At 37.5% G+C, this 26119-nt stretch overlaps 1 protein-coding gene and 1 long non-coding RNA gene across 3 annotated transcripts in view; one reads left to right on the forward strand and one right to left on the reverse strand.

Moving 5' to 3' along the window:
• Positions 1-378: 378 nt before the first annotated feature.
• Positions 379-2516, reverse strand: LOC148417481 (uncharacterized). Its single transcript, XR_015867003.1, has 3 exons — positions 2280-2516; positions 890-997; positions 379-730 (listed from the first exon to the last, which is right to left on the reverse strand). It is a non-coding gene; the product is annotated as an uncharacterized LOC148417481 (long non-coding RNA).
• agbl4 (AGBL carboxypeptidase 4) overlaps positions 1817-26119 on the forward strand; it is a 434905-nt gene continuing 410602 nt past the window's right edge. Inside the window, exons 1-2 of one of the 2 annotated variants that reach the window (XM_088425984.1) lie at positions 1817-1976; positions 7115-7237. In XM_088425984.1, coding sequence (XP_088282110.1) covers positions 1931-1976; positions 7115-7237 — 169 coding nt within the window. In that variant the 5' untranslated portion in view covers positions 1817-1930. The remainder of the gene's footprint in view (positions 1977-7114; positions 7238-26119) is intronic. The other variant, XM_088425985.1, reaches the window with a different exon arrangement.

The raw sequence follows: 26119 nt of genomic DNA on the forward strand, positions 1-26119 counted from the left end.
AAATTAGCAACAGCCTACGTGCCGCTTTGCTGCAGGAGTTGTATGCCTGCTTATTTGATGCACTTAATCGGGTGCAGCCTTTGTAATGGGAAAGTAATAGGACCGGGCCTGATTGGCCTTGATGACATCTATGCGCCAATTGCCTAGAAAACCACCAGCTTTAATCAATTTGCAGAACGACTCAGAATCACTGGTTGTGGCCTGCAGTGATTGGCTCACTTTGAAAATACCATTAAAAATGCAGGTGTGGCTGTAATAAGATTAAGGTGTGGACAGTCCAATGAATGTAAAAGATAAATCACTTCAGTTTTTCAAGGACTGAGTACTGAGAAGTCAAGTCAAGTTTATTTGCATAGCCCTGAATCGTCACAGTCTCAAAGGGCTTCACAGATTAAAAAAAAAAAAAAAAAATCATACATCTTCAAAGCACAACAGCATCCCCTGAACAAAGCGCATAGAAGGGAAAGGAAAAACTCAAAAACCCCATCTGAGGAAAATAAGAAACCTTCAGAAGGGAACGCAAGTGGAAGGAGCCCCCTTCCAGGCTCAACAGGTTGAGCTAGATGCTGAGTGCTGGAAATAACATATTATAATAATAAAGCAGGAAGTTTCCAAGGCAAAGATGGCTTGACAGCAGGCGAGGCCATCGGGTAAGATTCTCCTCATAGTCTGGCCTATTGGGTCCATCCTAACAAAGGCGCCGCAGAGGAGCTCGTCCATCTCTAAACATCTGTCATCATTTTAGCATACATTACCTAAATGCCAATGATCAGCCATTTAAATGTTCACTTTAAATCCTGAGACTCTGAATTTTACAAAATCTAAATAACTTCATCCATTAAAATGAATGCAAAGAGAAACAATATATTTCGCCGTAACACAAAGTCACCTTTGCATGTTGTTGGTGTAGACAATTACCGAGGAGCAGACAGATTGCCATATTGAGATGCCTGTCTGTCTGTCTTTCAGGAGCCTGCTGCCATGAGTAATCGATGCCCTGCCAAATTGTAAAAAAAAAAAAAAATATATATATATATATATATATATATATATATATATATATATATATATATATATATATATATATATATATATTTACAGTAGGTGTAACAGACACTCCTCAACTCACTTCAACAAACATCCTCGGAAACAAACTGACACCAGATGGTGCTAAAGCAATACTCAACTTAAATTGTTATTTATGATTTTAGAGTCATGCATTCATAGCAATATACTTTCTTTCTTGGTGGATGTCCTGATGGAGTGCAAAAAGTGAAGCATCAAATAAGAGAAAAAGATAAGCAGCTGTGTATGAAAAAATGCACAAAGGAGTGAATGACACCCATGCTATAAAAGAGAAAGTGCAAACTGTACGTTCTTCTTTCTAATACCCACCAGCCGCTGGAGTCCAGCATTGATAGTTGCATGTTTTGTGTTTAACTTAACAGGCCAAACAGTCACACTTGAGTAAATTACTGAGCAAAATTTAGATAAGATCATCACCACAGTATTTCAATAAAAACATAAATAGAACAAGTATGAGCGTTAAAATGGTTTTGGAATGTGGGAGGACGGAGTACCCAAAGAAGTTAAAGAAGCCCAACTTGAGAACTTAGAGGGGGGTATGGACTTAGTCTGTACTCCTTTGGTTGTGTTAATAGCATTCTTAAAATATTGCACGTTTCATGTTTACTATTTTTGTGGTATTTGGAAATTAAATATTCTTTAATTTTTTGGTCCATGATTCAAAAAAAGGTTGCTTGAATCCATCTCAAAAGGCCCTTTCTCAGAATTATTATCATCTTGAAGAGACTACTTTTCCAAACAGAGCTGTCTTTGGGGAGTGTGAATTATTGGGAACCACCCTACCGATGCCTGCAGCTCCGTTGCCGTGGCAACAAACCCAGCGCGTCGGCTGTTCAGTGCAAGAATGGAAAGGAGGATGGAGGAGAACCCTGTGAAAGACGCTGAGGCTGGTGTGTAATTATTAACTTTCTTCTTGCTTACCTCCCATTGCTAATCGTTTGTCAGAGTACACGCGAGCACGATCCACGACGCGTTTCTGTCTCATGTCGTGCCCTCACTTTAGCGTGCTAACCTTTTCTAAGCTAGCAGGCGAACGGATGTAAACAAGAGTGATGTCACCTGCATGCTGCAAAGCAGCTAGCTTTGCTCCGAATATCTAGCAATGCTGAAGTCCTCGATAACACATACATGGAACAGCACGGCATGAATTCTTTTCGTTTTGCTTGTGTTAATACAGCCGTTCCGTTCCCCACCTGTGTTGTGTGTTGGTTATGAGCTATCCTTTACTTGGCAACGGGACATCTTAACTCGCTCCTCGTATCAGGTACGGTGTTGGTCGTGAGATTTTGTGAACTCGCCGGAAAAGAGAGAGCCTACTCAAGACAATATGTATTTGTTCACAGTTCACAGCCCCGAATGACATTAACAAGCCTTGAATTACAATAAGAGCTGACCTCAACGTTCCATTGTGCTCTGTAAGGAATGTAGGTTTAATATAGCCTTCATTTCCCACAATGCTGTTCGAAATGACGAGTTGGAATTAGGTAATCTTACTACTCATGGCAATACAGTACCGTTACTTGGTATTAGTGGTGGTACACACTCAGTATACTTAAAACATTTCAGAACAACCTAATTTTGTTTTTTGGCATGAAGTTGGCATGATCATTAAACACACACACTCAAGTCTGCTGTGACTTGTGTCAAACAATTGTGAAGAAAAAAAGACTAACCATCATATTATGGCCAGTATAAACAAATATGAAATTTCTTCTTAAATTTCTTTTTAGCATGTTTGCCCAACCATATAATTTCAGGCATGGTGAGATAAATGTCTTTCTTATCAGAGAAATAATCAAGCAATATGGTGACCTAGGAGTTCTACCTCATTACAGGCATAAAGGACCCTGATGCACAAGTGAAAAATTGGAAAAACTGATTTCCGATCACCTATAAAGAACACAATCTTGATATTACTGTACAACCTTTGGCATTGTATTAGATGCCATATCGACCACCACACTGAGAACATATTGTATGCAACTCTTGTAACCCAGACCTAATGTTTAAGTAGAGAGCAGGAGCAAGTCATCGACATACTGTATGTTATTGCATTTATACATCACATTGCAAAATTACTTAATAGTTCAGTATTACAAAATATATGACAAAATAATTTCATAAAATTTTGATGATTTCCGCCATTCATAGTGTATGTGCAAAATTTCTCGTTTCTATGCACGTTTAGACTCAAAAGTAGCATCGTTTTCTTGGCATGCAGCATACGTCTTGATATCATGGCAGCAGCAAACGTGAGGTACATCAGGTTAACCCACTTGAAAAAAAAAAAAAATCAAAAGAAATTTAAAAAAAAAAGGATTTTATTTAACCAAGCAGCTTGGTGGCGTAGTGAATAGTACATCCACCTCACAGTTGAAGGGACCCGAGTTCAAATCCACCTGGCTCTGGCCTTCCTGTTTAGAGTTTTCTCCCCGGGCCCGTGTGGGTTCTCTCCAGGCACTTTGGCTTCCTCCCGCACTCCAAAAAAACCCCAAAAAACCATAAATGGCAGGTGTATTGGACAAACTGAATGGTTGTCCATCTCTTTGTCCCCTGCGATTGCTGGCAACCAGTTCAGGGTGTCTCCTGTCTACTGCCTGAAGTCAGCTGGGATAAGCACCAACATGCCTGTGACCCTTGTAAGGATAAGCCGCTCTAGACAATGGATGTATTTTATTTAACTAGTAGTTGAATTGCTACATTGCTATTACTACATTGAAAAATTTGTTTGAAGATAGCTTCAGGACTGGACTCTCCTCAAATGTATGAAATTTTGAGAATGTGATGTGATCATCTGAATCATGGAAGAACAACTTTTATTGTCACATTGACTCAGATTTTCTAGCTTCTTTTCAGCCACAAGATTTGGCTTGTTTATATTCATTCAAGGTGCTTAGCGCAGTACATTAAAATATAATGTATTACATGTTTTGTCCCCACAAAGTGGCACTATATTTACTGTATAACAGAATATTATACTGGATGCCTCCAGGCTGTCACTTTTAATATACATGTTGAGTTTTTTTTTTTTTTTTAGCTTGTGCAGTTGAGTTATTATGGGTGCATCAAATGCAAAATTACTTATTGCCATGTTTCATTAGTTTTCATGCATCTTAAGACCCTTAAAATTAGCATAATTTTCTTTGTGAATAATTTGTTGCCATGGCAAGTGTTTGACATCAATATGGCCTAATCATCATCCATACTTCTATCCATTTTCTATAGCTGTGCAAATATGAGTTAGATCTTGGTACACTACTTCAAGAACATCAAAGAAAAAAAATACATTTCCTCCGTGGTGGTACTACTATGATGAAAAACATTCGACTCCCACCAAATCTGTGAAATTCAGGATCATCTGGATCAAGTTACAGCAGCCTTTTTTGTTATTGTGAATCATCGTACTTCGCAATACTTCGCGGTGCCCCCTAAGCCATTCCCATTTTCAAAAAGTCGTAATGTTCCATGGAAGCGATGATCCATCTCACAAATTTTCTTTAATATTTGTTCAATGGGCTCAGTGAAGAACATAATAAAGATGTAAAAAGTGACAATTTTCGTCACTGCTTCATGCATGACAGAATATCAACTTATGGATGTCCTCGGGCCATGACTCTTAATTTGAATTTGGAGTGGATTTTCTGTAGCATGTGAGTTAAAGCTTTTTGTCTTTTATGGCAAAGGAAATATGAAACACAAAAATTGATGCCCCCATCATATAGTAATACAAAATTTAAAGATTGTTTTCCCCCAATTGCTTTCCCAGTTGTTGAGATGGTGCAGCCTTAATCTGAAGTTGATGCGATGCACCTTTTAGGACAAGGGGCCAAAAGTACAAGCCTAATAAATGGGCCAAAAATGGACATTCAAAAAAAATCATTGCTCATATTTTGTAAATGGTATGAATGCTTGGACTACGTATTCTATGCTAGCATCTTTAGTGTAGTCTTCATTTAAAAATAATGAAAAATGTTTTTCTTTTAACATGCATTCTTGCTCCTGTGTCATCCATGGCTTTTTCGCACCTTGGCGTTTCCCAGTCACCATTCCTAATAGACGATGTTTATTGTGTAAAGAAATTAAGGTTGACAAAAATGCTTGATGCAAAGTTAGGGTCTTTTAATAAGTATACCTTGGACTGAGTCATTGGTAGATTGAGTTCTTGTTTCTGATGTACATACTTTTTATCTTCTTTTTGTATCATTATTATTACAGAAAACTCCAAAGACAGCAAGTGATCACTTTAAAGGAACTCCTTTTACTATTTTATGTTTTGTGTTCAATTTTATTATATATATATATATATATATATATATATATATATATATATATATATATATATATATATATATATATATATATATATATATATATATATATATATATAATTTATTTATTATTATTTATTTATTATTTAATTACTATAAGTTATATTAAAGTGTCCCTTCCAAGGAAATTCAATTTTTTGGCATTATTAACCATGTTATGATGTTAATTAATCACCCCTAACACCCATTAAGTATTATTTTCCTTCCTTGACACATCTCTGAGAATTCTTGTTCGTTGCGGCAATCTCTGCACCGCCCCTGTCCAAGGAGGTAGTCAGGGAGGTGGTGAGTTCTTCTGCCTTACTTTATAACATCAGACCCTCATACCTCGTAGAGGGTTATATAACCCAAGGTTTTGTTAGCTTTTCTTTTGTTACTGCTACACAGACAAACAGAGGTTGGCAGTCTGTCAGCACCAACCGGTGCTGTCGGTCCGTCATCGACGGATACAGACACTTGTTTTGCAGATGAACCAACAGGTGATGGGAATGCAAAATCAAAAATGTGGAAAAGAATATTGAATATAATATATATATATATATATATATATATATATATATATATATATATATATATATATATATATATATATATATATATATATATACATATGTATATATACATACATATATATATACATACATATGGCTTAGACATACGGCTTAGAGGGTTCATGACAACAAATTATTTCATAAATTAATTTTAACTATCCATTATTCCTTCTTGGTTTGTGAATCAGAGGGCAACATTTTCCAATTGGAAAATTTCAGCCTTAAAAAGAGAAAGACTGACAATATCGTGGATAAAGTTGCTGTGCAATTTCATTAATCACGTCTTGTACAAGACACACTCGGGAAATGACAGAATGCACTTGAATTTTAATTAGTAATGCTGTATGTAAAAAATACAGCACCCATGGGTGACCAAGCAAAGAGACAAATAAATATCCATCTATCCATTTTGTTTAGCCGCTTATCCTCACTAGGGTCACCTGCCTATCCCAGCCATCTTTGGGCAGTGAGCAGGTTACACCCTGGACCATTTGCCAGCCAACTGAAGGGCATGCAGAGAAAAATAATAATTTGAAATCAAAATCACACCTAAGGACAATTTGTATCATCCAATATACCTACATTGCATGTTTTCAGAATGTGGGAGGGGAAACATGGGAAGAACATTCAAACTCCACACTGGAAGGCCAGGGGAAGCTGGGATTGGACCCAGGACCTCTGAACTGTTGCTAACCAGCAGAAGTGTGCACTTCGTCAGCACTGACAGACTGTCCATCAGTCCATCGTTGACGGACGGCAATTTTCCTCCGTTGTAATTGTTAGGATAGACATTGCGTAAGATGTCTATCAGACGTCTGTTATATGTCCTTCAGCTCGCCACACCCCTTTTTGCTTACTGAAACATAATTCAACTGAATTGCTTGATTTTCTACTATATTGCTGCATCTTTACAGTACTAATTAGCGTGAGAGGTCATCCGTATGCACACAATCCATTGAGGGTTTCCGCTATCATCTTGGAGGATGATAACGTCTGGTACCCAAATTGGCTTGTTATTTTGAAAAGTTTTTTGAAAATTAAATCAAGGTTAACAATTAAAGTTGTGTTATGATACTCTGCTTTTTTTACACACATTTATGTATCACATTTTAATACAGCAATATATTTTATTTTAAAATGAATGTGCAGGCAATGAAGCTGGAGGGGAAGAGGCCTTGGTGGGCAATGTCAACAAGCTGACAGTGAGCCCATCAGGATACACAGGAGCTTCAAGAAAAGGACATCTGGTTTTTGATGCTTGCTTTGAGAGTGGTGAGTTGAAGCGATTGTGTACTTGTGTACCAAATAGCTTCTCATTCATTGGTATAAGGTGGTCTTAATGGTTGATCACAAGCTGACACCTAATGTACATGAAAACAAGTTTTATCCTTTAGGTTTGAAGGCATCTCAAACCCAAATCTGTTACAAATAATCCAGTCGGAATATATATCTACATATATACACACATACATATATATATATATATATATATATATATATATATATATATATATATATATATATTGACTGCAGTTCTCCAGTATTTGTTGCATTGGCTGCCTATTCAAAAACTTTTAAAAATTTCACGAGTGTTAGCACTGTTTTATTTAATCAACCTCATATCTCATTCTGCAAACTATTTTCATTTAATGTTTTGTATGTATATGCTCTGAAATTTCTTGCTCTGACAAATTTTGCATTTATCCTGCTTTCCCACACACATTCGCAAGAAAAACAAACATTATAATACTGACTATATTTAAATTCTTACCTGATAGTTGCCAATGACATGCGGCAGCTGTTGTGGTAACTAAGAGCAATACTGTTCCAGTAAAATACATAAATATGGAAAGCTGTACACTGTATTTGAATTTGTATCATCATTATTATTATTAGCAATGCAAGAAAAATTGAGAATCATCAATGAATATTAAAAGAGGTGTATATATATATGTTTATCCTTATGTTCAGTTTTTTTATAGATGACATTGTAATGGAGCTTGCACATTGATTAATAGGCATTGAGATCAGCTAACAAACATAGAGTCCCTATCTCCGGATGCATCTCCTTAATGATTTATGGAATTGATATTAATATCCCTCCAGTAACTGCATTGCTAAAGTTAGACTGGGGGAGGGGTTTATTATTTTTTTTCTAGCTTGTATTAAATGAAAGGGATCATTTATATTTTATTAACTGCTTTTGCAAGTTTTTTTTGTTTTGTTTTGTTTGCTTTTAGACAAGAGTCTTAGTTTCAGTTTTAATTAGTCAACAAGGCCAGATTACTGGTATTAAAACACACACACACACACACACACACACACACACGCACACACACACACACACACACACACACACACACACACACACAGACAGGCAATCCAAACCCATGTTAAATTTCTAATTCCTTTAGACCCCCGGTAAAATCATCCAAATTGTACATGTTAAAAAATGGTACCAAAATAGTATAGTAAGTGCTATGTACATATAATATACATGTATCAAAATAGTATAGTAAGTGCTATGTATATATAATACATAATACATGTATAGAATCAGAAAACATCATAAACAAAAAAATATAGTTAGGATTTATTTACCTTTGAGTGCCGCTTGCTATGCCCATATTCCCTAATAAGGGTTATCATCAGCATCGTTTCCATATAAATCATCTTCTTACTTCTCTCTTTAACATCACTAGCAATCTTGGGACCTATAGCTAACCCTTTCAACTTTTAATTAAGGAGTAAATTGTCCTATAAATACAGTTTTGTAACCACTCACAATAGAACAAAATTTTACCGTTCCACCATTTTGAAACAAGTGAGGCCAACCAAAAGCAGACCACCATCTCCGTAAGGAGATGCCGACCAATAGCAGACCAGAATTGTAGTGACGCGTTGCAGGGACGGCAATTGAAAATAAGTGTAATTACCTAAAAACGCCTACAGATGGAGACAAAACAACCCAAATTTGTAAGTCAGGGACGCTGTAACAAAGGGGGTCCACTACACACACACACACACACACACACACACACATATATATATATATATATATATATATATATATATATATATATATATATATATATATATATATATATATATATATATATATATATATATATGTGTGTGTGTGTGTGTGTGTGTGTGTGTGTAGTGGGATCGTAAGACGTCGTAAGTCATGACGCTGACTAATAGCAGACCAGCATTGTCGTGACGTAAGCAGTGACACAGTGACGCGTTAGCTTGTATAGTCTGTGGTATAGTGATATCGTACTATAGAGGTGACAACAAAATATCTTTGAATCTTGGACTTGTCAGTTTTGCATGAATGTTTCTACAAAGTTAATTGGCATTCCTAAAAATTTCTGCAGTGATGTTTTCGCTTTGGATTGAGCAAGCACACAATACTGCACACTGGCCAATGAAAGGTGTCTTTTCCCTTGTTTATTGTCATTATACATTATTGATTATTTTTTAAAAACACCTGAACCCTAACCTCATTAAACCCATTTTTTTGTTAAGGAACACAAAATACTGCTTTCTACTCATACCGTTACTAGAATATTATATTTAGTGAATCATAATCAAGCTCGAGTCGGTACCAAAGCTTTTAAGAGTTGAAACAAAGTAAAACACAAGACTGAGTCAATAGGGGACTAAAACTTGGTTTATGCTTGACGCGTCCACGAGCTCCGCGCACCAAAATGACATAATTTTAGCAACCACGCTCCTCCGTGCGACATCCGTGTGGGCCAGATTTTCTGCAGCGCGTACCTTCTGGAATTTTGCTCTGCACGGAAAAAAATGGCATCTGAACTATTGTTTATGGAAGTGTGCTAGTACAAACACCTTCATGATTAAGATGAAAAAGATTATCGTTGTCACCGTGACCTAAATACCATAAACAACTCCTAGAGTGCACAGGCACTGGACTGGGCAGAGATGAGAAGTCAGTTAAACAACCTTAAAATAATTTAGATCGTAAGAATCTACTACAATTCTCTACCTTGGTTATAGTCGTGTTGTTTGTATGCGGGTAGACGCCATTTACTAGCACCTATAGAATGGGAGAATATTAGTATAAAGTGCTGCAAAACGCGTGCTGGTGAGATCATACTTGTCTCATTTTTGCACGGAGAATTCACACTGAATTTTTTTGCCTTGTACTTGTGATTTGTGCAATAACAATAAAGTTTAATCTAATCTGATCTAATCTAATTCACACGTCAGGCATAAACCAATCTTAATGGCCCTTTTTTCCCCCTCTACCATATACCATTGTGAGACAGTACCACCATCTATTTTCTATAGCTGCTTATTCTCACTTGAGTCGCTCAGCTCGGGCAGTAGGCGGGGGACACCCTGACCTGGTTGCCAGCCAATTGCACATAGGGACCAACAACTTTCACGCACCCAATCACATCTAATTTGTTTGATTTTAGTTTGCCAAACTAAAATCTGCTCCCAATATTAGATGGAATAAATGATAGAACTGACAGTTGAAAAAATAATTTGTTGAATAAATTTTGTGTATGTTCGTCAAACATTAAGCTAGTTTTGAAATCAGAGGTCGATAATTCACAGTTTGACACCTGTGATTTAGAGTGACTACACTTGCCATACATGTTTTTTGAGTGTGCAAGGAAGCCGGAGTGCCCGGAGAGAATCCATGGGCGGACGTACCACTGAGCCGACCGGGAGCATAACATTTGCATTAAAAATCAGGGCGTGCAAGTGCAAGAGGAATTCAATGTTGCAGAAGTAGAAATGCACTTGCTGGTCCTTGTATGACATTGGCGTGCCTTCATGCAGGTCAACTGTTGCTTCTTCCCTTGTGGATGAAATGCTGTGGATGTGACATACAATTAGAAAATCGCTTTGTAACCAAGGCCTCCTTGAAAGCACCAATCCCCCACCCCCAGTAGTTGTGCTATGCGTCAATTTGCAAATTGTCTGTCCCTCCGTTCATTAATTGTCATACTTTTTTCAATGAATTCATTTCAACACTGATTCCAAGGGATTGTCCCTCACTGTTGCCATATTGGAGACCAACTTCAAATGTGAGTTATATAACTGCTATCTTAGACCCTACCCTATAGAAATAATGTAACAATAATATTTTTTAAATGATGATAAAAACATTTTCAATAATTGATTTATACAGTAATGGTGGAGGATTTTCATATTCTGCGGTGAAGTGGAGTTTTTATCCCTCTCCCCAAACTCCTTATCCAGCCATTCATGAGGGTGCTATTAAAATATTTATGTGTCATTTCAGAATTGAAGGACATTTTGGCATCAAAATTCCTGAAAAATTAAACGTAACTTTTCAGATTTTCTGCTTCATGTAATCAACTATCATAGGCTTGAGTAGGTTAGCTTACAAAACATTTTTAAACATTTTTATTACATGTTTTAACAAATAAATACATTTGCTCCAATCACAGTTACCAGGGTTGCAGGTAACAGGGTGACAGTGTGTTAGCTTCTTCTCAGAAGTACCTATTTCTGAATGATAACCTGCATCTTTGTTTTGTAATGAGAAGTCATCAAACAACAGAAACATCTTACATGCTCGATGTTGAGAATCTGTCCATTGATGTCCGAAAGCAGAAGTCACAGTTAAGAACACAATCCTGTAGTATGCACATATTTAGTGACAAATTGAATATAAATATTTGAAATGACACATAGGGATATTATAATGTTTTGTTTCTCAGGTTCAAGAATTTCAATCCATTTCATTGTTTTTTCAAATCGGCTCTTCAACATTTTGGGTTTTCGACCCCTCCACCACCTTGTGCAACAAAAAAGACCAGCTTTTAATCACAACTGTTACGTAATTTTTTTACAGTTAATGGGTACTAACTCCTTGATGAGTGAATTCTGTGAAGTAAGATTGGCCTGCTGCTGCTCATTGAACTTACGTTAATATAGGTTATAAAACGTGTTTCCTAAAACCTTTCTTCCCCATGTGCAGTGCTCTCCCAATCAAGCACAGAGGCTGAACAGGCATGTGTCTCTTATTTGGTTGCAAACCTTTGGTTTTACAACACAAAGCATACAGTGCGCCAGAGCTTAGCGAGCTGATGATAACTCTTCCTGAGTATCCGCAGCCCCAAGCTCCAACTCCCTGCCACCACACTGAACTTCCTAAAGGGCTAGGCATAGCCTGTGTTCATCCCTGTTGCCGTAGCTTTGAGACACAGGGGATTCTCTCTCCCTAACTGAAGTTGCCCTTGAGGTATGCGGCTGTTGCACGTTGACAAAACCCAAGCCTGTAGCCGAAAAAACAAGACGTTGAGGATACAGTTTACAATGCAGGAGCAGTTTTAGTTTAATTCCTTTTATTTTGTTCTACACCCTGCTTTAACACACGTACATCACATAGTCCATCTGCCAGGCATGCTGCTCATTCTCCCTCCCATGCTAATACATAGGTGTCAAACTCCAGTCCTCGAGGGCTGGTACCCTGCGTAATTCCTTCTCTCTGTAACACACCTTATTAAAATGATTAGGATCATTTTCAAGTTTCTGCAGAGCTTGCTGATGAGCAAATCATTTTAATCAGGTATTTGGACGAGAGTAACCTGGCAAAACTCAATCCAATGTTATTTGTCATCCTTAAGGGTCAATGGTCCATGCTTAGACCAGTCCCTCATGTATAACCTGTTTGCCTTGTGTAACCCTACCAGGGGCGTAAAGCCTCAGACAACTTAGCTCCTAGGATCATCGGCACACACAAACTCATGATAAGGTGATGTCCCACAGAGGGGTAGTTCTAAACTTATTTATGTTTTTAACGGTTTGTAAATCATACAAATTAAATACACGTATGCCTTTGAACCAAATACATGAAGATTATCCTTTTTGATTAAGCTGTCCCTTTTTCATCAGATAATTCCTTCAATATTTTTTCATTATGTTGGTGATTTTGGTGTTAAGTCATCATTTTTCAATTAATGTGAACGACCTGAATTTGAGGTTTTCAAACTTTTGACCATGACTGTGTTTGAAGAAAATTGTAAGAAGGAGTTGGTAAAATATTGTGGAGTAGTGGTACGCACATCTTACAGAGGGCTGAGAGGCTCCAGGTACTCGTGTTACCTTCCCATACCCCAACATTGCTGATAACTGGTTCATTGAAGACTAATAATGACCAATAGGTAAAACTCAATCAGACTCAAAGCAAGGACTACCACTGCGGTCACCGAATGCATCATTTATTCATTACATAAAGTGCAGATATAATTTAGAGCTGGTTAAATAAAATATCATCCAGTGTTTAGACACACTTGTCATGAAAGCGCTTTGCCAAAGGTATGAAACCCAATTTACATTTAGACAAAGGCAAATTTACACTGTTGTCATCCATATGCTGAGCACACCACTGATGGACTACACATTTCCATATACTGTAGTGAGGGTTGAAACCAACTGTTTGTTTGTGAAATGCTTAAGGTAGGAAATGTATGACATGGTAACTGCAGTCTGCAAAATAACATTTTGTGCATATTTTCTGACAATAATCTAACAAATGCAGGGTGGATCTTTATATGCCACTGCAACGAATATACTTTGTTAATCTGCAAATACAAAGTATTTTTTCAATCGTTATGTGTGTATGTGTATTATGCCACGATGCAAGGATTCTTTAGAGTGATACGAAAACCTTAATTATTTTTTGAGTAAATTCCAAATGACATTCTTATCTTGACTTGTCACATTTGTTTCCCCGCATACTTAAACTTTTACATTTTCGTCAAAGTCATGAATTCTTTTGTGAATGCTTTTTCTCGGTGTTGCTGACTAAAGTGCCATCTGTTTAGACAAAAGATGACACTGACTGAGCACGGTTATTGTTTTTCTGCACCTCTGGACTTTGCAGATGTAATTAAACACTTGCTGATTAGTGTAACTGCAGCTTGCTGTCATTGAGTTTTTTGGTCAAAGACATTCCCTACGGATGACAAATGTTTAATGGGGCCCATTGATGGGCACATTGCATAGATTCATCTGTTTCTACAATCGATTTGTTCCGTAGAATTTAACTTATATGGCCGGATCGTGAGCAGATAGGCACATGCTGACTTCAGTAACGATCCCTGGCCCGTTGAGACTGGAAATAGATTTACTTGTCTAAGTTGCAAACCTGTGAAAGGGCACTCTTTGAGAACAGAGATCAGACATAATTGTATTGAACACATTCTTACTCAAAACATTATGGATTTTCTCAAGCCCTATGCAACGTTTGTCAAGATTTGTTTAAATGAGCCTAGCTGTTTAAAATTCTGCTAATAGTTGACATAGGAACAGATAAAAATGTTTTAAAAAGATTCATTTTGTTGAAAAAATTTCGCCATCTAACAAGGAGGTTCCCTTATTAATATCCAAGTCCATCTCATATCATTTGGCACTTCAGAAACGATGCCTGCTTTGGCGAGAGGTCGAACAACAGTACAAGCAGACACGTTAGCCCAGGGATCCACAATCCATTCGCAAATTGTGGCGTAATTCACCCTGCATTGTCTGACAGTCTCCAATCAATCAATCAATTGATCAAATTTTATTTGTATAGCTAGCCCTAAATCACCGAAGTCTCAAAGGGCTTCACAGATGAAAAGAGGTCATGTCGAGACTTCTTTCGAAAAAAAAAGAAGTCATACAGAGACATCTTTTCGGTGCAAGGTACACAACAGCATCCCCTGTCAAAGCACCCGGAAGGAGAAGGAAAAACTCAAAATCCGTAATTAGGGGAACATCACAAACCTCTAGAAGGGACCACAGGTGGGAGGAGCCCCCTTCCAGGCCCACAGGTTGAAGTGATGCTGCATGTACCAAATACAGACAAAAAGATACACACTACAGACAATTACAGGTAAACAATATACTGTAGATTACACAAAACATTGTGCTATATAGTGCAATGATGACTTGACAGCAGGCAAAGCCATTGGGCAGGAACCTTCCCACAGTCCAACCAAGTGGACCGCAGACGATCGATCTCTTAACCCGCGGTGGTTGATCAGCGCAGGGCCAAACGGGGGCCGTCAAGTCAACCTTCACCATCTTGCTAGCCCCCTCTCCGAGCCGGAAGAAGGGGGCAGGAATTTCAAATGAACGTGCGTCCACTGGACGCAACGTTTTTTTTTGTAGGGGAGTCGCTAAACAATTGTTTCACACGAGACAATTGCAGCCTGTAGCAGAGGGCTTTGTTTCGTTGCCTTAGCCAATTGCTACTTTCACAGAGTATTATATCAGATATCGTTCAAGGTAGGACCCAAGCAGTCTATCAGTCTAGCAGTCCACTAACGCGTGGGTCAAGAAGGCAAACCCATCTAAACTTTTCCCCATCCAAACCAACAAAGTCGGCTGTCTGGGAGGTTTTCTGATTTTGAAAACGAGACTGGCAGAACAAAGGTAGAGGGAAATAGACTCATGAAATCATAACATTGAATGACAGAATACTCAATGTATTATTAATTAATGCACGTAGTATTTGAACGATTGATTTGAAATAAACTACTATCGCTCGATGGTAGTTAATTTCCAAACAGTCATCTTTCCTTTGAAAAATCACAATGAGGTGGCAATTTTTGTCCATGGTAATGGCAACCAAGCATAATAGTAAAAACAAATTATTGTGGCCTGTTTTGCGTATTGCCACCATGCTGGTCCCTTTCCTTTCGACGGTGTGGCTCACAGGAATGTCAAAAGTGAGCGGCACCTCCATGTTAGTGATGTGGTAGGGCTGGATGTCTTTGTCTGCTATGTTTTTGCAGCAGTGGGAGCAGAAGATTGACCAGCCTTTCCTTACAATCTGTCAGAAGTTGCTGCGCCATGGTAACAATTGCCCAGCTAGATAAAACGATAGCACCAAGAGGCCTCTCATGTCTTCTGTGACCTTAACTGCCCACAGTCAAATGGTGACTGTTGAAACACTCCTGCTGGCTGTTCTTTGAGCATGAATCCATTGCTTAAGTTGGCCATCCAACTTGGGCCACCTTGTCTTGTTCCTGTGGAAATTCACCTGCATCTTTTTGACTTGGCAAAGGTCATTTTCTTGCTTTCTCTACTTGCGAACCATGGACTCATGGATTTTAAACTTTCCCACTGCTGCTGGATTCCCATGTTGTCAATGTCTCCTTGTAGGTGCCATTTTCAAAGGTTTTACATTTTTGCCAAACCAAAGTTTGTCACGGCTGTGACTCGGGCAGGTAGATTGTGAACCCCGGGACACACGAGAGACAGCGTGGAGTTGAAAAAACGGTTTATTAACACAAAAAGCACGCACCGCGTGAGAATCTAACCAAGATACTTCAAAGTACAACAAAAGATAATATGGGACTCAAAGTACAACTGAAAGAGACTATGCGAAAGGTGCAAGAACTTACTGAGATTTGGGGGGGGGCAGAACCAGCAGGAGGACGTCGCCGAAAATGCAAAGTAACAGAGTAAAGTGCTGACCAACTGGCAGACTGGGGGCAAGGAGGAAAAGTAGCAAATAAAACACGAGAGCAGGGGCGCTAGGAATCGAGGGAACGAGGAACGAGGGAATTGCATGTACTCGAGAGGGCTACAAACGCAATAATCCGGCGACGCCCTCCAGCTCTGACCGCGCCTAAATAGTCTCCTGATTGGAATGAGGAGCAGGTGTGCGGCCAGTGGTTCTGCTCCCCAATCTGCAAACAGGACAACACATTAGGGACGCAGGATGTGACAAAGTTATGCCCAACACGCCTTCAGCCTCCACTTTCTTGCCCACCCATCCTCCTTTAATGTATGCATCCTGTCCACTATCACTTTCTCCTTTTTTATGTGAGCAGGAGTTGGCAGGATATTATTTCAGTTATTTAAGTTGAGCACTTGCCGAGAACACTCAGCAGCATTTACAGATTTTGGAATCTGGTTGATTGATTTTGATAGTTTAAGACTTTTAAATGTGTCTTTTGGCCGTGAAGCTCGAACCGTTCAAGAAATTGTATTTTATATTGATTTGGATAAATATTAAATAAATATTAAATTAAAGTCAACATTGTCGTTGTACATTGTAGTTGTAAAGGTAAGCATGTTGTTTGTGGATTAAAACATGAATTTGTAGTCTGCCGTTGTTTACATTCCAGTTGGTACGTGTCTGTTTTCTTACATCACCATTGAGAAACTCTTTGAAACTCAATCTTCACACATCGATTGCAGCTCAAAAATCTTCTGGACAGCAGGAGCTAGGAACATTGCAATTAAGAAATGAGATGAGTCCACCTTCTGTAGGCAAATTCGTGTTTGTTACAAGCACTCTGATTGGCTCTTAGCCAAGAAATGCAAACCAGTCCATGCAGTGTGGAAGAGTGAAACAATGAGAGTGGGATCGTGTTTTAGCGGGCATATGTTTGTTGTATCTTGTTCAAAAGCCATTCGGGACTGTGGGCGGGTGATTGATTTTCAGTTTAAGGACGCCTTGATCTTAGATGAGGCGCAAAGTCCCAACCAGCGACGTGAACTTGCTTATTTTGAGCCTCATAAATGTATAACATATGTGACAATCATTTGTGACGCATGTATAAAAATCTTAGAATCCTTATCTGCAACAAAAGATTAAAAAGATTGCTCTCCCAATTTCACTTGTGTCTGAATCTAAAACATTCATATAAAAATAAATTCTACAGCTGCTTCATTAACATGTGTCTTTTCATCACACAACTGGCATAGTTTGATCCAGTTAACTTTTTTTGGCATTAACATTTGGCAAAGGACATGCCCACTTTTAGAATGGCCATGCATTTTTTTTCTTGTTTAGTAATATCGGTACCATAAAACTCATATTTAATAAGAAATTAAATCTTCCAATGTGCCAAATGTAAATTATATACAAATATTTAACAGTGGAAAGTGGAAAACAATATCATGATTTAGGTCCTTTAAAACCGCCAGCAAGAGTTGATTGTAGTCGGACGTAAATAATTCCTCCACCCCCTCAACTTTCTGATCAAAGTCATGGCTCTCATTGACTTGCACAAGCGTGAAATATGTCCATTTTTATTGGCATGTGATTATGACAGTATGTAGCTCAGATACATGGTAAAGTTGTCATATTTATTTGTATAGCTTTTAATCATAAGAGTCTCAAAAGATTTTTTACGCCCACGGTGGTAATACTATCGGCTTATGACCGCCCCCCCCCCCCATCACCACCAAAAAGAGCACACTGACAACTTTCAAAGCGTTAAAGACATTTAGACCCAAGATAAAGAAATGAAAAACAGTTTACTGAAAGGTTGTATAATGAAATTTATTTAGAAATGCTTTAAAAAATCTATCAAATATGTGGAGGAACCTGGACACATATTCTATTTGTGTGTATCATAACAGCTCCTTGCTGCCTCACCTGAGTTTGTTAACCTCAGACCCCAACTTTAATGTTGTTTACTTTAATGTCATGTACTTAATGGTGAGTACATTGATTTTATTATTCCCCTTTAGTTCTTCTTCTCAAATTGTTCTCTTATGGCATGTTTTATAATTTCATCCATCCATCCATCTTCTATAGCAGCTTATCCTCACCAAGGTCAGTCGCTGGAGTGAGGGTGTCTATCCCAGCTATCTGCGGACAATCAGTGGGGGACATCCTAAACTGGTTGCCAGCCAATTGCAGCAGTTATTTTTGAACTTGCATAAACTCAAAAGTTTTAAAGACTATAGATGTGCACGTTCCGCCACCAGAGCTTTATGCTTTTATTTGACTGTTTCCAATAAGAATACCCATCGCACCTGCTCCTAATTCATCCGCTATTGATTTTCTTCAGGTTTTCATAATTGAAATATGATCTCTCATACCAAACAGGAAATTATTAATCAACAGCTTTCCAATAATCTTTCATGTCAGGGTTCTGTATCCTTTTCTACCAGCTCACTCTCAGAGTTTGATCCAACTCAGCCAATCAGCTTCAGGAACGTTCAACGGCTCACACAGGGAGCAGGAATAAATCATGGTGACTGCTTTCAATCAATCAATCAATCAAATTGTATTTGTATAGCCCTGAATCACCAAAGTCTCAAAGGGCTTCACAGATGACAAGAGGTCATGTCGAGACTTCTTTCGAAAAAAGAAGTCATACAGAGACATCTATTTGGTGTAAGGTACACAACAGCATCCCCTGTCAAAGCTCCCAGAGGGGAAGGAAAAACTAAAAAATCCCAATTTGGGTAAAATAAAAACAATCAGAATGGACCACAGGTGGGAGGAGTCCCCTTGCAGGCCCACAGGTTGAAGTGGATGCTGCATGTGCCAAATACAGTCAAATAGATACACATTACAGACAAATACAGGCACACAATATAGATTACAGAAAACATATTGTGTTATATAGTGCAATGGTGACTTAACAGCAGGCAAAGCCATTGGGCTCCGGGGAAGTTCCACCCTCCATGTAATATAATTTGATGATAACCAGACCTATCATTCAATTTAAAACATAACGTTTGTCATTATTATTTTGAAATTTACAATAATTTCATTCATTTTTAATGAAAAATGGTCTAAATCTTACACACTTTCCCTTTAAGGGGTGACAGTATCTCTTTTGCGTTAAACTGGTGACTTTTTTAAAAATTTTATTTTTATTTTAAACCATCCACTGCAGTTTTAGATCTTACTTTAGGAATAAACTGTAGGGTTTTGTGATCATTTTTACTTCTTTTCGTAGCAGATTGACTGTGCATACCTTATGTAGTAAAAAGTAAGACTGATGCAAAATGATTTCCTTTTGCAACCAATTAATTGACAATTAAATGCTTCATATTCAAGACCAGGGATTGCCAATCTTTAACATTCAAAAAGCCATTTTGATCCGCGCATTGTTGTCTTGTCTACGGACAAGATAACTCTGCAGGCTGAAAACACTTTACATCTGTGTATGTACGTACGTTATTTTCATTGAAAAAAAACAAAAAACAAGCAGACTGAACCGAAGTCTGAATCTATCCATATTTACAAACAGGGGCATTAAGATAAGATTTATTCTGTATTAGGAATTCTTCAAGCGCTCCAGTTTTTATTGTTTATTTCCCTTGTTATCTTCTTTTGAAACATCTGCTTTTAACCTGGAAGGCTGCGCTGTATTTTCTGTTTACATTCTCCTTTGTCATTTAGATCTTAGCAATGTTTGTGTTAACAAAGGTTGTTTTTTAACCTTTCAACCAAGTATTCAATCTTACTTTCCTGATTTCAAGAAAAGAACTATCAGATTGACCCAGCAAATGAGTCCATCCTTGCTCACACACAGGGGCATTAAGATAACTTTGCGTGTGTGTGTGTTAAAAATTCTTCAAGAGCTTCAGTTTCCAAATGTTAAGTTATGTCTTACTCTGTGTGCTTTTAATCTGGAAGGCCGTGCTCAATTTCCATTTCCTGTTTTTACCTTCCCTAAACTGCCTCGAATCATGTTTCAAGTTTTAAAAGTTTCCTTGTCATATGCATAGCAGTGACGGTCCGTAATTTTCACACGTACGCCTTCTGTGACGTCAGACTCTCAAATAAATACCCCTCACTAAACTACACGGAATATTTTCCAGAGCTTTTAAAGGTAAATAAACCCGCATCAGCCATTACAACTTGTCATTATGCTGTCAATTAAAGAATTAATAATAATTTAATGTATCCACAAAGTTTTCTGAAGTCCAAATTACAAATTACAGTTTAATATAAGAACATCATTTTACTATTAATTGAATATGAACAAAATAAAATAACACAAAAATATTAAAAATGAAACAATAAATATAGAAAATGCTTGCACTCACCAAAACAAATGGCGGTCATAATCGATCAGTCTTTTCAATATCTCCTAACTTTTCTTGACCTCTTCTTGCTCAATCTTTGTTTTTGCACTGAGATGTACAGTGTGTCCACTTGGGTGTTCCCAAAAGTTTTTTTTAAAAGCATCCTAGTGCATTGAGGAGCTCTCCTTACCTTTGAATTGAGATGTACAATACTGTATATCCACTTGGGTGTCCCAAGAAGTTTTTAAAAGCACCGTAGGACGTGTGTCCAGCCATGCTTTTGTGTCTACTTGCTGCCTTGGTTGAACAGTTGAAGTTTGAAAATCCAGTGTAGCTCCAAACACCAAATCGATCCTTTGCAAACACAAGGCATGCCCTGCAGAACAATTTGCCAGGGTTAGCTCACGCCCCAGTCAGAAATATGGACAAGTTGGGACAGGTTAGCTATTAGCTACGCTACGCCTCTAAATCAATCAGAGAAAGCCAACACAGCGTAGCTTGCTTGATGAGCATTGCAACACCTTCCTGCAGTGAGCATCCACGTGACGTTCGACGTGAGGGCTCTAAATGGCGATCTTATGACTTGTTTGGCTATTACAGCTCTCTAGTAAGTTAAATGGGCCGATCACAAATCCATCTGCGCTTGTGCAGAAGCCCTCACCTGTTGACACGAATGCCCTACCGTCTTTGGGAGCAGGCAGTTTACATACAGCCTGGTGACACAAGTTAGCTGAATTCTAATTGAGTAAAAACTCCCACTTAAAATTACAACACTAGAAGGAGCATAACCAAATGGATATACGGTTAAATGACACGGAAAGAACAGCATATGGAGAATCATTTATTTATAAATAAAAAAAATATTATATATATTTAGTAACTTTCATTATACTTATTATAAATGTTATAGTTTATTATAGTTATGATAATGATGACAGGTTATGTTTGGCCAGTAGAGAAGGCCTTGGTGGCCCTGACGGTCCACCACTGATGCATAGTAATACCACACAATGAAATTCTTATTCTGTTCACATCTCCGAGGAGACCACATTCCATAATCGAGAAAATAATAAAGTAGGTAATAAAATGAAAAAGTCTTTTTGTGTTCCGTCGCACCAAACACATCCTATAGATGTTGCTGTATCATGCAAACATGCAATTCTTCAATTCAAATGCGTACCTGAACCAAGTATTATTTTCCCAAACCTCGGAGAGCACCAACATGAAGATGATAGAGCCGCATGCGGTTCCCGAGCTGCCGGTTGCCGACCCCTGTTCTAGATCTTATTGTCAACAAGATTAGTTTTACAGTTTTCAGTCATCATTACTGTTTTTGGTTTGGAAAGCCTTGCACCATAATTCAATACATCAACCTCTGATTACTATTCTTCATTTTTAGTCATGTATTTCATAGAAGGTAATTTTTGTCATTTCACATGGGTTTCATTAATGTAGGCTGACTGTTTTTTGTATTCTGGGCAGGAGCAAAAAAAACAATAAAGACCACTGAAGCAGTGCAATAATACTTGCTGACATTCCGACCTGTCGTATTGTGCCATGTCGAATCATTGAGTAAACACATTGGCTCAGTGGCACTCGGAGGCCTCATCTGCCAGTTAGTAGCATGGACAACCAACGCAAGTTACTGTAATTGTTGATGGCACGGGTAGGAGCTACATATTCTAACCTCACAAGCACCTCATCTTTTAAAATGTCACCAAATGGTAACAGTCATTTTTTTTTTTATGGGCATTACAGGTAATAAAGGGGATTATTAATTGTAATGTATCCAGCTGTACAAATTGAGAAGATTGAGGGTAAAAACGTGCAGACGAAGGCTTCGGTAACAACAAGATATTACAAAGTGTGACTGCAGAGTTTATATATGGCATTTTCATCCTTCGTATTATAGCCTTCCAAACATGACAGCAATCTTCCTGGTGCTCACACTGACGAGGAAAATTTAATTACTTAAATATGTCTTATAATCTTCTTAAAATGTTTGTATGAAAAAGGATTATTCTTTCATTGATTGGATTTACTTTTATGGTATAAAACCAATAACAATAAATAAATAATCAAACTAAAGCAAAGTTTTGCGTGCCTTTGTCAAAAATGATTTGCCCTTCTTAAGTTTTTTTTGATTGCTTTTTAGCAATACCATTAATTAAATGCTTAGCACTTTGTTTAAATGCCATGATTAAATGTTCCACAATTATTTTTTTTCCTGCATTGCTTTTGGCCTCGTATGTTGACACAGATTTTATAAAACCACTCTGCTTTAAGTATATGAATGTTCCTCTCACAAAATACATGTGTGATCTGTACTTCGTAAAACCTTTTTGCTCATCCACAGTTTACCATATTTTTCAGAATATAAAATGACTAACTGCAACTGCCGCAACTGCAAAAATAAAAAAAAAAAAAAGGCATGAATAAGCAGCACTTGACTATGAGCCGCAGGTTATAACATCAGAAATTTGCGAAGAAGGACGGTATATGGAAGATGTGTACCTTTTGTTTCAATTTATATTCAAAACCTTTATTTAAAATTCCACTTACAGCAACAGTGTCAACATATAAACACATTGCACATATATACAATCATACATGTTAATATATATATATATATATATATATATATATATATATATATATATATATAATATATATATATATATATATATATATATATATATATATATATATATATATATATATATATATATATATATATATATATATATATATATATATATATATATATATATATATATATATATATATATATATATATATATATATATATATATAATCACACAAGTTCTTATTCATATTCTTCATAATTTTTATCTTTTTAATACTATAATTAAAAAAAAAATGCAATTTCATTGTTGTTCAACAAAATAAAGACATTTTGGTTACTGGTGGAATGCCTCCAAAAAAAAAAAAAAAAACTGCACATAAGCCGCACTGGACTATGAGCCACAGGGTTCAAATCATGAGAAAAAAAAAGTGGCTTATAGTCCCAAAATTACATTAGTTTACAGTGAGCAGATTCTTTGGATCTTGATATATCAATTTAGCAGACATTTTCAAAAAGTCACATTTTTGGATGTCGACCCCCCTCCCCCCCCCCCCCTCCCCACCGCCACCGCCAACAATTTGACCTATTGATTATTGGCCAGTGGTTTCTTGCTTCTCTTGTTTCCCATGCCTCTTATGTTCCCAGTGTTCCTGGACTCATTACAGACCAATCAGCCCCAGGCATTGGAGTGTGCACCCACAGGGAGCAATAACTGTAAATAAACACCACTGCAAGTTCTCTGATAACATGTTAGCTAGATGATAACAGGTCTTCTTAAGCAGGCCTGTTGTCCTTTTCTTTACCTTGGGCTTGGCAAAGATTCTTTAGGTTTGCTTTGTTCTTTTATCCCAGGATCTTACGAAATGAATAAAAAGAAGGAAATCATATGTATACACGAACTTAATATGAAGGAAAGGAAAAAAAAAATATGGTGGAGGCTTCCAGGAAACAAAGAGGCAGACAAACGTGTAGATCTACCATTGTGCTTTTCAGTCACTTCATGTTCAAGATAACATGTCAAATTAATTGAAATTAACTAGCTCTAATAAACTCACAGCTAACCCACCCGTTAAAGAGTTTGCACAGATGAAAGTAAGGCAGGCATGGTATTTGACTGTTGCAGGGAGTGGAGCTAATGCACCATCTTGGATATGATTGATAACATAACCCATTACTATACCTATTACTTCAGATAGATCACATCAGTCTAGTTGTAGGGCCTTTTGGAAGGAAAAAAATTATACATAGCAAGCTTGAAAATTGCACTTTCATAATGTGAAGGTAGGCCTGCACATTCTCAAATATGTGTGACGGTTTCCTACATATCTCACTGCTCCTCGTGGCCAGCTTTCTTCATGTAGGGTATTTTGAAACTAGAGGCTCAGTGGAGCATAGTCAGACTCAGCAAAATGACTTTCCTATTGTTCCTTCTCATCACACAGTTGTATTTTGTTTTTGTGGCATGCTGTATTAATCTTACCTTCAACATGTTCCACATTTGCAAACACTCATATTAAATATGTGGCTGAAGCACATGAGACATTAGTGTCTTTCGTATTGATATATGATTGCCTATCAGTTTGCTTGTCCTCTATCCTGTTGGTTGTGTAATTTTCAAATCAGACTGCAGTTTTTTTTCAACCCAGATCTATAGTAAATGACATTTGAATCACTCTGCAATGCACATTGCATATACTTGACAGTTTCAATTTCTGGAAAAATTGTGTGTTGACGGCTGATATTCAGAGAAAAAACATTAACTTGGGATATTACCTTTGAGTGGTCATGTCTTACATTTGAAATACAGTAATATTATAATGAAACTAATTACTTTGGAAAGACAGTAATAAGTAATAAATAATGTATTACAGCTTTGAAGTAAGTTGCCCAACACTGTTTATTTGAAAGGAGATGCACCAAATACTTGTGAAAACAAAACAATAGCAATAACGTGAAAAAAGCTTTAGCCTTCACATTTGACCTTAATGTGATAATGAAATAAAATGGTCAACTAAAACCCCAACCTGACCGACACTTAAAAGCTATAATTGAGTATACCTGTTATACAGTTAAGTTCGTAGAAACTTGGAAGATTACTTCTTAAATCTCGCCTGCAGATATAGTGATAAGGTATCAAAGAAGAAGGCAGGCTTAAAGAAATTATGAGGCGGTAGATTGATGTTGCCTCAGTGACATCTTGCCTTCAGACGAGTTGGCAAGAGAGAAAGAGACAGACGTAGGGGGGAAAACAGCCGTTTAGCTGCAGGACTAAACTAAACCCCCGAAACCAAGGCTGCTGGCTGGAATCAATTCTGTCTTTATCAGTCCTTCGTCTGTGTCTAGGAGTCCTGCCCACACAGCGAAGGAGCTGAAGGCGGGACGGATATGTTTTCCGATAATGAAACTGAACACAGCAAAAATGGGTTGAAAAAAAAAGATGCCTGGCCACAGACCCTCAGCAGTACAGCAGTCTTTTAAACTTAAGTGTTGCCATTTAGACAGGTTTGGTCTTGATTGTACCTGGTCAAGTTAAGTGCAAACACTACTACAGTACCGCAGTATATTGTGAACTCATAACGCAAAGCAATGAGGTAAAAAAAAAAAAAAAAAACTAATTTAAGTCAAAAACATTTGCTATGGGATTTCCTGTCAATGTGAGAGAGTAACTAGCATACTTTTGTGTTAGATTTTTTTTGTTACAGTAAAATATACTTGCTCTATACCCACATCCCCCCAAACATACACACTCCCTAACGAATGCAGCATTTACATGCTTGTTGCTC

This window comes from Hippichthys cyanospilos, chromosome 10 (assembly GCF_059441005.1).
Source record: "Hippichthys cyanospilos isolate Australia breed blue-spotted pipefish chromosome 10, RoL_Hcya_1.0, whole genome shotgun sequence".
Taxonomy (NCBI): Eukaryota; Metazoa; Chordata; class Actinopteri; order Syngnathiformes; family Syngnathidae; genus Hippichthys; species Hippichthys cyanospilos.